Source organism: Triturus cristatus, chromosome 4_2 (genome assembly GCF_964204655.1).
Source record: "Triturus cristatus chromosome 4_2, aTriCri1.1, whole genome shotgun sequence".
Classification (NCBI taxonomy): Eukaryota; Metazoa; Chordata; class Amphibia; order Caudata; family Salamandridae; genus Triturus; species Triturus cristatus.
The window spans coordinates 43,378,310-43,391,180 of NC_140586.1; the positions used below are offsets into that span (position 1 = coordinate 43,378,310).

Here is a 12,871-nt window from a genome sequence, read left to right on the forward strand (position 1 = left end):
GGAACCTGCTTGTTGTCTCTGCATGTCGTGTCGCCAGGCCCGACGATCGCGAAGAGTCTTTTTGGAGCGGAAAGCTTGGCACACGCCGCAGTGGTCTTCTCTGTGGGCGGGTGACAAACACAGATTGCACACCTCGTGTGAGTCGGCGTGCAGGTATTTTGCGTGGCACCAAGGACAGACCTTGAAAGGAGTTCGTTCCATCGACTGCGAGTCGAACAAGGGGCTAGGCCCGAGGGCCTACCATGAGCTCTCTGATCGAAATTTTCATTAGGAATCATGATCCGCGAAGAAAGGTGAACACGAACGGAAACAATACCGTCGAGTGTGAATGTGATACGCGCCGAGAAGGACCAAAGGATCAACGTCGAACCAGAGTGCAGCGAGGTACATCCGAACCCGATGGCGGAAAAAGCCAATCTGAAGATGGAGCCGATGACCATGCGCAAAATCACCTAAGGGAGGAGTCCCCTACCTCGTGACTAGGGAAAACTTCTTCCAGAAAAACAAATAGCAAACATACGGACCCAACACTAGATGGCGATCTTATGCAAAGCATGTGATCTACAGCTCACATGCCTTGAACTGTTATTTACACACACACACAAACAAACAAACAAGATTCAATGGGCCCCAAGTTTGGTTCAGCAAGAATTATTGCATCTGGCCCTCCGACTTCCTCCCAAGCTGATATCTACTGCAGAAGAGGTTCTCTGCCTCAAACTGCCTGTCCTGAACCAATTTTTAAAAACTGCACTACGACCACATCAACAATGAGCACTCAGTACAAGTTATATCAAAGTAATGAAATGAGTCTTAGGCGGAGGCCAGAGTTCCATAGATTTCTGATATTCGAGAATCTGTACAGTATCAGGAAGCAGCTTACAGTAGCCTCAGAATAAAAGGATTTACAAGTAAAAAGGCATCAGTTCAATACATAACATGATCAAAGAGAATAAATACAATACATCTGCCTGCAACATGGGGCAGAATGAGACAAGCTCAGGCACAAGTCGATCCCTTCCTAATTTCAGGCTGTAGTAATTCCTCAAAGGGACTCCTGGGGCATCCGGCGCCCCCTACATTAGAAACAAAGCCCATGGCCCCTATTATTCCTCCAGCCTGAAAGATAAGAACTACTAGCGCCGCTGGATTCCTGTTCTTACTTCCCTATGTGAGGCAATTTGGCTGAGCATAGAAATCATGTGCAATCCCTTTTCTGCCCATGTACAGCTCTTCTTTGATAGTGTGAGGAATAAGCCCTGAAAGCAAGGGCCAATGCTAGGTGTCATGACCACCAGAGCAGAGAGGTTGGGTAGTTGGGGCAATAATAGGGGAAGAACCACCCATAAGTAAGATAGGAACTGAAGCACAACAAGCACTTTTTCATTCAGTTTAGTGTTAAAATATACTCTTTGTTTGGTTGATATTATAAGCCCCATGTTTCTTGCTCCCAAGGAACAGGTTTTCCGATATGAAAGTAACTTGGCAATCTGGGGACTACAGTAAGGCAGCATGGGAGTGAGGCTAGGGTCTTTGGCAACAGCTTCTGCGATGAGAGTGGGAAGGACTCAGCCTTTTATAATAAGTAGGCTAGGAGCCCACCCACCTAAAGCTTGGGGTTTTAGTCTTGACAAACAGTATCACATTTGGCACTTGAGAGTACCCCTGGCATGGAACCAGAGATGAAGAGAATAGAGAAGAGATGCAAATTCAAGAGACCCCACCACAGGCAGTCATATTAGGCATATATCCTTCTAAACCTAAAAGGAGGTACTCCCTGCGTCTATGTCTTTTTCCAGAATTCCCAGTCCCCAACACCGCACTCCCTCACATAAAACAATTGGTCCCAAGAACACAAGATACAATTTACAATATCTTCTCGGTAGCTGGGTCTACAGCTCTCAAACATTTACATTACATGTATAAAATCACTTACTTACACAAAATACATTAAAAACCTTCAATGTTGGTCTGAACAACCTCCTTCTGTTTAAGGGCAATTAGGGTCCAGGTAAAGCGTTCCTGAACCTTTGTGCAAAATTGTCATCTTTGGTCACAGCACAGAAAGTCCTAAGGCAAAAGAAAAGAAGGGTGTGGAAACCTTTCTCTACAGCAATAAAATTAAAAAAAATGTGAAAATGTTAAAAATAAAAGTGGCAAGGATGAGCCTTGAAAGGTATGGAACTTTGGCCCCAAAAACTGGTCTGCATCCACAGAAGAGACATGTAATGTAGTGGTGTGTGGGGCGCTGGTGGCATACGACTGATGCTATTATGAGTTGCACACTCTCTGCCCATGGTCAGTTGCCCCAGCCCAAAAAAAAAAAAAACTTTATTCCAGATGCTTTCCTGAGACCAGCTAGTAGATGGTAAAATAACGCAAACCTGTGAATCTGGAATAAGATCAGGCTGCAAAAAGAAGTAGCTTGAAGTCTCCAAACAGTGGTAAGTGGTAAATAGTGAATTCCATAGTCCATCCACAGGTGGCCAGTAACTGCTAGTCTTGACAGAGTCATATGATCATAGCAGCTAATACCGACCCAACACAGGAAATTAGTGACTACAAATCTCAATTGAAAGGTGTGTGGACTACTGCCAGCACACATCCCTGTTCCCTTACGGTGGCTTTGTTGGCGGGAGGGACAACTGTGCGTGTTCAAATGGAAACATCCTTCCGATTTCTCCTGGATGCAGAGAGATGTCAGGTCAGATTTTAAGTCATAAGTAAAAAGGTGAATTGCGATGCAGTCCGTTAAAGTACAGTTCTCACTGGGCAGGGGCTGGTAGCACCGCTTCTTCCCAACTGCCGGGAGCGTCTACATATTAACAAATACTTACACGTTTACAGTTAAAAACAATAAAATACAGCATTCTTAAATAATAAGAGCAAGAGTTCAGTAACACTGGTTTTAAGGCACTTCTTGGGATGCTTGGCAGGAGGTCTCCGTTCCCTTTTTAAAGTTAGTCTCATATGCAGACGCGTCCACTCTGGAAGGTCCATAATACTGTGGGATTGGGTGTGGGGGCATGGCAGTGTTCCCTAGAACAGGGCAAATGTTCCCAGATAGGAGACCTTCCCTTCCCGGTCAGAGCCGCCTCCAGGCGTTCCTGATCACCGCATCAGCTCGTCTGTATGGCTGGCTCCGAAGATCTGGAGAGAGAAATTGTCAGAATTACAGAGGCGCCAACTGAGGAGTAGCAGCGGAGAAGCATTCGAGTAGCACTGAAGCAGCTACAAGAATCTCTCAAGCACATACCCGTCTGATGTACAATAACTCCCTTGCATAAGGCTCGACAACAACCACACCCGCCAATGGAAGGTAGGGTCTTCCTTTGAAACGGGTATCTAGAAGAGGAGGATCATAAATTCTGCTACAACTCAACTTGTAGGCTAACAGCATCAGCTTAGACAAGAAGAAAATTCCTGCTGCAACATAAGTAACATTCATAGCATAGGTAAGCAGAGCCTGAACTCCTGAAACACAAGTTTCTGCCTAGATCAGCTGAGGAATCTGAACTCAGAAACACAGGCAACAGCCTAGACAAGCAAATCTATAAATTCCAGAAACAACACAGGTACAATCACCATTCTTAAATAGTTGGTGGAGTAATCCACTGAGGCAAATTGTACAAATAACACCAGCTCAGACAAGGCCACGGTTTGAACTCCGGAGACAACACATGTATCAATATAACCAGCATAGATAAGGCATCGGTCTGAACTCTTGCAACATCACAACAGAATAAACAAAGCATGGCTCTGAAGTTCTTGGTTAGGAGTACCAAGCACAAGCGTGTTGCACAAGTGCTCCAAACTGATATCAAGTATAAGCAACAACCACATAATTTATGCACACCCCAACTGAAAGGAAACTGGGAAAGGGGGCATGCCTACAACCGAAGAAAGAAAAGATGTATGACTTAAGTAATGGCAAGAGTGAGAAAGGATCATAAATGAAGATGTACATCCTTGAGAATGCAATCAAAGGAAGATAAAAAAAAAGCCTCAAAAGCTGTGAAGAGAGGAGAAGACTGTCATTTTGGAAAGAGGCAAGATCTAAGCATTCGGAAAGAGTGGAGTCCAGCTGGAGATATTGGAGAGTGTGTGAGCCATTTTAGAAGGAAGTGGTGGAAGGAGGAGGACCTGGAAGGTGTAAGCAGCCCAAGTAGACTACTCAACATGTTGTATCCTCTGGCATCAGACTAGATCTAGCTCTCCAGTACTGTTGGTGGGCTGACTATCTCAGCACTAGAAGTAATGCTTTAGTGATGTAACTGGAACCATAAAGAGTCCATCCTGCACACCGACATTTGTTCCCTGTCCATTTTCCATGCCCCTGGAGGCACGGATGAGGAAATTACATCCAAAGCTAGAGTGTAGTGCAACAATCTAAACTGGAACCTTTCTAATGTGGCCAATGACCATACTTCAAACTGGGTAAGTAGGCGAGATCAGCGAGGAATATACTAGTAGATAGAGCACCCACCAGAAAGATCTTTACCAAATTTAAGGCACTTTTTCTTCTGTTGGATCCTTCTACCTTCAGATTCCTCACAATTCAAATAGATTCTGAAGTAGAACCTCCCTAGATGCCAGATCTGAAGGAAGTCAAACAAGGAAATTCTGCAGCATGAAAAATGGCTGTCCCTTCTCAACTTTGGACCCAGACAGTGTTTGGCAAAGGTGTGAAAGAAAGCCCAGGAAACTGGTCGACAGATCTCAGCCATAGGAACATCCCTGGCCAAAGCAGAAGAGGAGTCTTTGGCGTTGTGGAATGGGGGTCAGATTCCCTTGGATGGTTCCTTCTTGGCAAGAGTGTCGCACATCTTGATACACAGAATTATCGATCTGGAGAATGTGCTTTTCTTTTAGACTGCTTTGGCCTGCTTGCTGCCAGTGTACCCCACAAAGAGCTGGTCATCAGACCAGGTCTACTTGGTATGGTCAATGTAGAAACTGTTCTCAATTCTGGGGTCTCCTTCTCCTTGGCGGGTTTGAGTGGAGGGTATAAAGTGGGGAGAGTAACAGATCGCCCCTTGGAAAGAAAGCTGCTTAGTTCACAGGACCAACTTGTCCAGAAAGAAACATGTATATGGCGGATGGGTGCTCAATGCCTGCAGTTAACTTGCGTGGCTCTTGGAGGAAATGGCCACAAGGAACTCGTTTTTAAATGCCAACAACCTAAAGAGAAAGCTAGGAAGGGGCTAAATGGAACACCTATCAAACAACTTGATACAAGATTCAAATTCCATTGGGGCATGATAAATTGAGTAGGATGAAATAAATGTGTCAGTCCCTGCAAAAACTTCATCATGAATTCAGGATCTGCATAGGGATGGCTGGTCTGATCGACAGAGAAAAGCCGACAGGGTTGATATATATCACTTGAAAGGGCCCATCGCACAACCCCGCAGTGCCAAAAAGAGTGAAAGCTTAAGGATCTCAGATCGGCGAGTTGTCAAGGAATTCACCTTCAGCACCGCACACCAAGCAACACATTTATTTCACCTTCCAAAGCAGACTATTTTGGTGGAGGGGCAAAAAGCAGACAGTGTCACATCACCTCAGGTGGCAGCTGGAAGGAACTCTGGTGCTCCTGCTCAATCTCCAGTCATGGTGGTTGAGGTTCTGGAGGCAATCATGCAGAACGTATTCCTCCGAATGGTGGAGAATTGAGGGCAGCTGACATTGATGTGTGCACCAAAAAGGTTCACCCAAGGAGTGTCCATAGGGCAAAAACATACTATACCACCTCTGATTGAGATGCCACTCATGGTCAGCAAGGTGACCCTCGACTCCGGCAGTAGACTTTAGTGTTCAGAAAACCAAATAGATTCCATGCTGATGAGCCATGAGCAGACCTGCAGCGCTTCTCTACGGAGAAGGTGAGACCCCACTCATGCCTACTTGCCGACATGCCACATCACTGTTGTATTGTTTGTTAAGATTTGAATCGACCGACTACAATGGGGACGGAGGGTGGCTTTGAGTGCCAGACAAAATGCCCTCATTTCGAACAGAATGATACACAGAATCTGTTCCTGTGGAAACTGGAGACCTCTGATCTCCAGCTCCTATGGATGCGCACCTCAACCAATGGTGGATACATCAGTTACCTTGGTAGCCACATCTGTTAGAGGGTAGAAGAAGATCACTTTAGACAGGTGTTCCTCTGTTGAGTACCAAGTCACATAAGCCCCAGTGTCAGAGATCACAATGGAGATGGCCAGGTCTCCCCAGAGCTGGAACCACTGCTTCTGGAGGCACCACTGGATAGCCTTCATGTGCCAGCATGCGTACTTGATCAGGAGGATGCTTAAAGCCAGCAGATCAAGCAGGCAGAGATCTACCAGGACTGGAATCAGAACTGCCTCTCAAAACATCAGAATCATATCTCAATAACTTGGAACCTTTGGGGAGGAAGGATGTTTCGAAGTAAATGTGTCCAGTACTGCTCTTGGAACAGAAGGTACTGAGAGGGCGTTAGGTGAGATTTTGACATCTTGATGAAAAAGCCCATATGGAACCACAGGGATGCTTGCTGCCTGTAGGTGATACAATACCATCTGTGGCAAACGGTCTATAATCCGCCAGTCATCCAGGTACAGAAATACAGACATTTCTGACCTCCTGAGATGGGCTGCAACCACCGTCATCACCTTTGTGAAAAGTTAAGGTGCTGGTGTTAGCTCGAACAGGCATACCACAAACTGGTAGTGAGTGGACCCTACCACAAAGAACAGGTACCTCCTGTGCAACTGCAGGATCTTATGTGAAAATACATATCCTACAAGCCAAGAGACACCACTTAGTCTTCAGCTTTCCACGTTAGAAGAACCTGAGCAAGGGACCATTTCTAGAACTTTAATTTACTAAGGAACAACTTCAAGCGCCTGAGGTCTAGGACCGGGCAAAAACCACTGACCTTTTTGTGAGCCAGGAAGTATCAAGAGAAGCACCCCTTCCCAGTTTCCTGGTCTACTAGATACTCAACATCACCTTTCTGCAGCAGGGCTGCCACCTCCTGTAGCATGATTCAAAGTAGTCTTGTGACTGAAGGTCCTTCGGGGGAGGAGAGAGGGTGAGGGGAGGGGTATATTGGAACCAATGGGTGAACCTAGTTCTACAATCTAAAGGACCCATTTATCCAATGTTATTGACTTCCTGGTCTGCAGAAAGTGGAGGATGCCAATTCTCCCACAGGCTGCAAGTGCTTTTTCAATAGAAAGCTAAAGTGGCTTTCAAGATGGCATGGGTGACGTAGATAAAGAGGGTTGCCGACTCTGATGGCCCCTGCCCTTACCTCTGTACACCTGGGGAGCTGGTTCTATTGATAGGAAGGCTGATAGAGCTGGTACTGGCAAAACTGAAGCCTTTTGAGAACTTTTGAAATGTGGGAATTTGATAGTCTTTCGCTGGGAATTGTAGGCCCAAGATTAGTCATTCGCCCGCCTGCCTTAAACCTTTCTAGCCCAGTATCTATTTTGTCCCTTAAAAGTCTTGCCCAGTCAAAGGGAATGTCTAAGGCAATATGGGCATCTCTGGGAAAGCTAGTTAACCAGAGCCAAGCATGACTTATAGGGACCACAGAGGATCCCATAGCTCTGGCTACTGGATCAACCATATCCAGACCGGTTTTAATTACCTTCTTAAAGGTACTCTGCCCATCCTGCACCACCTCTGCAAAGTGGTCTCCAAGATGGTTGGATAAGTGTGGTATTACCGTCTGTGCCATATTCCAAAAGATGTGGGTATAACTACCCAACAAACAAGCACCATTCAGAGAGAAGAGTGACAAACGAAAATATTTATTTGACTCTCTGCCCAGAGGGGCCACTGGAAAAGAGGCTGGTCTGTAGCGCCTCACGATCAAGTGATTTACTCATGGGCAGATGTGAGCTTCTCCCATGCAGCTGTCATCAGGTCCATAATCGCCTCTTTGAATGGTAGTAAGAGTTCAGAGGTGATGGCTGAAGGCTGCTGGACCTCTGTAAAGATGTTGGACTTGGCTTCCACAGAATGCTTGCGGAGTTCAGGGACATAAGGAGCCTTTCTCAGCCCTGAATAAAAGTAAGTCTCCTGAGGTGGAGCTGGCCCTGGAGCACAATTCAATTCTATCCCTGGGGAAGCATCGAATCAACTAACATGCTGCAAGACTAAGATCTGCGGCATCAGAAGTGGGTGATGAGAGCAGATTGGCTGCATCGCTACTATCATGAGTATCATGTCAGAATGGATCAGGCATTTAAATTTGGTCTGAATACAAGCCAAATATTGTGTGCATTGTGTGGCGGTAGCCCTGGCAGGAATTGTAAAGTTATTCCTCCCTGTATCTAACTTCTTCAATAATTGTTTAGCTTCCCTTCTGGATCTCTGCAGAGCTGCCTTGGTTTCACAAGCTGCTCAATAGAAGAGACCAGTGGTGTTTTCAACGCAGAGAGTAGGTTCAGAAATCTGCTCCTGCGTCCGAGGTCAGTGCTGGAGGGAGATCAGCCAGCAAAGGTTTTGGGGCCGGAAAATTCCCAGATAGCATCGGAGGCATTTCATGCGCAACAGAGGAGCAGCGAGGGTGGACCCGCCATGTGGCCCGCAGGAGCTCCAGGGAGAACCGATGCATGCTTAAACATTTCCATCATGGCATGTATAAAAAAAGCCAGTTGGCAAACCAGGAATTCAGGCTAGGCTGAGGCAGTGTTAGGAAAGGTGCTGGTTGCTGAGAAAACTGAGAGGTCTTTGGGCTTGCACCAGCAGTTCCGCTGGCAGAGGCACCACAGACTGAATTCCCTGGCTCTGAAGACACTCCATGAAGGGCGCAGAGTTGAGGTGACATAACCTATGACTAAGAATGGCACTTTGGTCAAGGATCTCCATGCCTCTTCTTTTTCATGTATTTGTGTTTTTTTTCCCAGAAGACTTAGACGAAGAAGACTATCTGGATGGAACAGATATTGACCTGGAAGGCAAATGGCGCTGAGACAGATGCTTGTTGCAGGCCATAAAATGTTTGACCTTCTCTACTTTTATTGCCTTGGAATGTATGAGACGACACCCACCACACGACCTTGAGTAGTGCCTCAACCCCAAGCACCACAGCCAAACTTCATGCGGGTCTGAAATGCACATTTATCCATTCCAGTCCAAACAGGGCTTGAACCATGACATTTTAAGAGACATCCCTAGCACTGCACCCGAATTGAAACATTTTTGAGAGAAATTTGAATAGTGCGGACTACAGAAGGAGAGAGATCATTAAATCTGCACTGAAGGGTGCAGAAGAAAAGGAACTTGTGTGAATATACCCATATGGGCACTTTATGGCTTCTGTGACATCACCATGGTGTTGTGTTTATCGCGGAGATGGACAGCCCTTTTTGGCCAAGGCATAACACAGTTTAAAGCAAAGGACAATCTTTTGGTATAAGTCTATAAGGTCTATTTCTGAACCACCCTCCCTTTCTTCGCACTGGCGAATCCAATGAATAATTTATCATCCACCTGTTACTTCTTGCTCCTACCAATGTAGGAACAAGGGGCCGCCGTGGATCCAAACAATGTAACCTCTCCTCTGACGAGGGATGCGATGGGGAGAAAAACACAGGAAAAAAAATGGACTGGTTCACATAGAAGGGTGACACCACTTTCCGAAGAAAGAATGCCCAAGTCCTAAGAACCAGCTAATCCTGTGGTCTTCAAACTGGGGGGCGCAGAGGCCTCAGAAGGGGGGTGCAAGTCCACAGACCCCCAATGTTGTGCTAGTTCTACAAGAGTGAAACTCAGGTTTTCTACTGTGGATTTTGTGTACCAAATTGTCGTTATGTGTTTTTTGGTTTATTGTTTAAGGGCAGTTGGGCTTCTATCATAGTTTGCTTGTTATCTATGTGTGCAGTGCTTATTAGAAAAACAAAACCAAGGTGGGTAGATGCACTGTGCTGAGAAAGCACTTAGCATTTCTTTTGATAAGTGCCTGCAGACGTTTTTTCATCTGATTTGCGGTAAAAATATGAAATACTGTGATATTTGTGGTATTATGCCAATGTGTGTGCAGAGAGCTGAAGTATGGATGGGGCTTGAAGGGAGGTACAGTTTTGATATGGATGGAGTTTCCACCTATTCGAAGGTAAAATACCAGCCATATGATCATATTTTAGAATACTGTGAAGGCCTGGATATGAAACTTCAAAAGAATTAAACATTTCAATCACCTGTATTTAGTTTCATAAAGGCTTTTCTTCCTTACTTTATTAATCTGTCAGGTATCATTAAGGGACTTCTATAACACACTTTGATGTGCTTTCTTTTTATATTTACTGATAAAAATAAGTACCGATAGGGACGAAATACCAGCTTTTGGGAATTTTGCTAATTTCTGTACTGGCTGGGACATTAAAATACTGTTCAGGAGGGTAAAAAAATGTCCAAGTGGCAACACTAGATGTTTCTACTGGGGTTCTGTGGAATCTTGAAGCGAAGGGAATGGACTAGCTAGGACTTAGAGCGGGAGGCGACGGTCAGAATTTCACAAATGAATTTCAGTGTTGTCGGTGATTGAACTAGAAATAGAGTAACTGTTCATTACGTAGCAGTCTTGGTTATCTCCTGTTAGTAACATTGCACCACTGTTGAGAACTGCTGGTATTTTTTCCTTGAAATTAAAGAAGTCAATCAAGTCAATTTCTGATAGTCTGAAGATAGGAGCTGGTTATGGTTCCAAAGAAGGCACATCAGTGGGGAGTTTTATTTTGAGCTTTTCGTGGGAGATGTAGATCTGGGTTTTGAAGATGGGCCTCAAACTGTATGTTGTAGAGTGGTGTCTAAATGTGCTTTGTAGAAGGCGGCTTGGGTAGGGCTTTGTATATTGAGTTTGGATAGAAATTCACTGTGTTCAGGATACAACTTTGTAGAGAAAGGTCAGGACAATGATTTTCAAAGGAGGAATAAATATGGCTTTGAGGACCCAAATATGACTTTTGGCCCAGTGGAATTCCCAATGTGCTGATGATTTAATAATTCTTGCCCACTGACTCCACCTAAAAGTTTGAGGTGGGCCCTAACCCCAAAACATTGTGTTGGCAGGGCAGTATTTAAAAGTTTGAAGATCAAAAACCTAGTCAGAGGAGAAGGTAAGGGACGGGATGGATTGACAATGCCTGCAGCTGGAGGATGTGGCACGCAAAAGTGATAGCACTGAGGAAAGTGATCTTAGTATGAAGAGGCTCGAAAGGAGCACACATCAAGAACATCATAACTAAATTGTGGTTCCACAGCAGAACAATGGAGGGGGAATTGGGAAGCATGTAAGACTCCTTGTAAGAAGCACACCACAACAGATCTCAGTATAAAGAGCTAATCAAGCATACCAAAACAAAAGGTAAAGTCTAGTAACCTTTAACAGTGCTCACAGTAAAGCTTTGCCAGGCCAGAGACAGCATACACTAAACAAAATCAGACACTCTAGTTTGCAGAGGGTCCACCTGCCTTTTCCTCTCACCAGGTGATGAACTTGGATCGAAGGCAAGTAAATGGATTCTGTGGAAGGGCAGTGAGCGCCCAAAACGATATCCACCATGTCCAGAAGGCAGATCAAAATCTCTCTGCTGGTTCCGCTCAATCGCCACACATGGAACACCATGTTGGGACACCAGATTCTCCTGAAGATAAAGTAGAAAGGGCAGGCAGATGCGGAGGGTCAGCAATTATGAGTCTCAGACCCACCTGGTCCAGTCCAGGGCCACTATACTTAGTAAAGCTGGATTGCCACAATATTCTTTAGGACCCATGGGATTATCGACAGAAGCAGAAATGCATATAGGCCAGATCCCCAAGGTGGAAGGTGTACCTCAGAGACCCTCGAGGAGGAACCCCTAGGGCGCAAAGGGCAAGATGTTCAGTGTTTTCAGAGGTAGGGTAGATCTACCAGGGGCACGCCCCACTGAGTGAAGATACCCTGCACCACCTCTGGGTGCAGACGCCACTCTCGATATGCAAGAGGGTACCTGCTAAGTGTGTTTGTTCTGATATTTAGGGACACGGCTCGGTGACTCACTGCCAAAGATCCAACTGCTGCCACCACCTCAGAGTACGGAACCCCATCCACTCGGCTTGTTGCAGTACCACATGGTGGTCATATGGGTTGTGAATATCTTGATCTACCTGCCCTTGAAGGAAGAATGAAATGCTTTGAGGGCTAGTCGAATGGTGCATAGCTCCAAAAGACTGATGTGATGGTGCTGATCCATCGGAGGTCAGATTTTTCAGTACTACCAGTGAACCTCAAAATGGACTCCCCTTTTTCTTCAAAGCCAACTGCTTACTTGCCCAGTAGTCAATATCTCACTCTTTCCTAACTGTGGTCATAAGCGTTGCCAGAAGGGTTGGAGTTTAGGTATCAAACATGTTCATCCAGAGCTTTCACAAAAATAAGGCAGCATGAATGTGAGCCAAAAACAAACATTTGGCTGAAGTGAAACACTCATGCAAGAATATAGGGGAGAGAAAAGTTAATGTTAATAGTTTCATAAAGTGCCATCTCACCCAGATGAGGGTATGCTGGTGCTAAGTGGAGGCAACTAAAAACTAGAACTGAAAAACGTGAACAGAAAGTCAGGTCTAAAAAGTCAAAGTATAAACAAGCAAAACACCTTTAGGGTCTTCCAAAAGGCCAAACGATTATAGATTAAACGTAGATAGAGATGAAGGTCATTCCAGGCTCTTGACACAAAGAAAGGAAAAACAGTGACTGCCTGAAAGACTGCAGTGAGTCTTGGTAACCATAAGAAGTTCCTTGCATTTGAGCAGTTACAGCTATAGACCCCATTTAAGAGGCAAAATGATGGTGTGTGAAAAGAAATATAGGACCAAAAATCCTGAAATG

At 45.2% G+C, this 12,871-nt stretch overlaps 1 protein-coding gene across 10 annotated transcripts in view; it reads right to left on the reverse strand.

Moving 5' to 3' along the window:
- Positions 1-825: 825 nt before the first annotated feature.
- Positions 826-12,871, reverse strand: part of FMNL3 (formin like 3) — a 314,942-nt gene continuing 302,896 nt past the window's right edge. For all 10 annotated transcript variants that reach the window (XM_085600370.1, XM_085600369.1, XM_085600368.1 and 7 more), the window contains one exon: positions 826-3,150. Coding sequence is in view for 1 of the 10 variants with exons in the window: in XM_085600368.1 (XP_085456494.1) it covers positions 3,086-3,150 (65 nt within the window). In the remaining 9 variants the exon portion in view is untranslated. The remainder of the gene's footprint in view (positions 3,151-12,871) is intronic.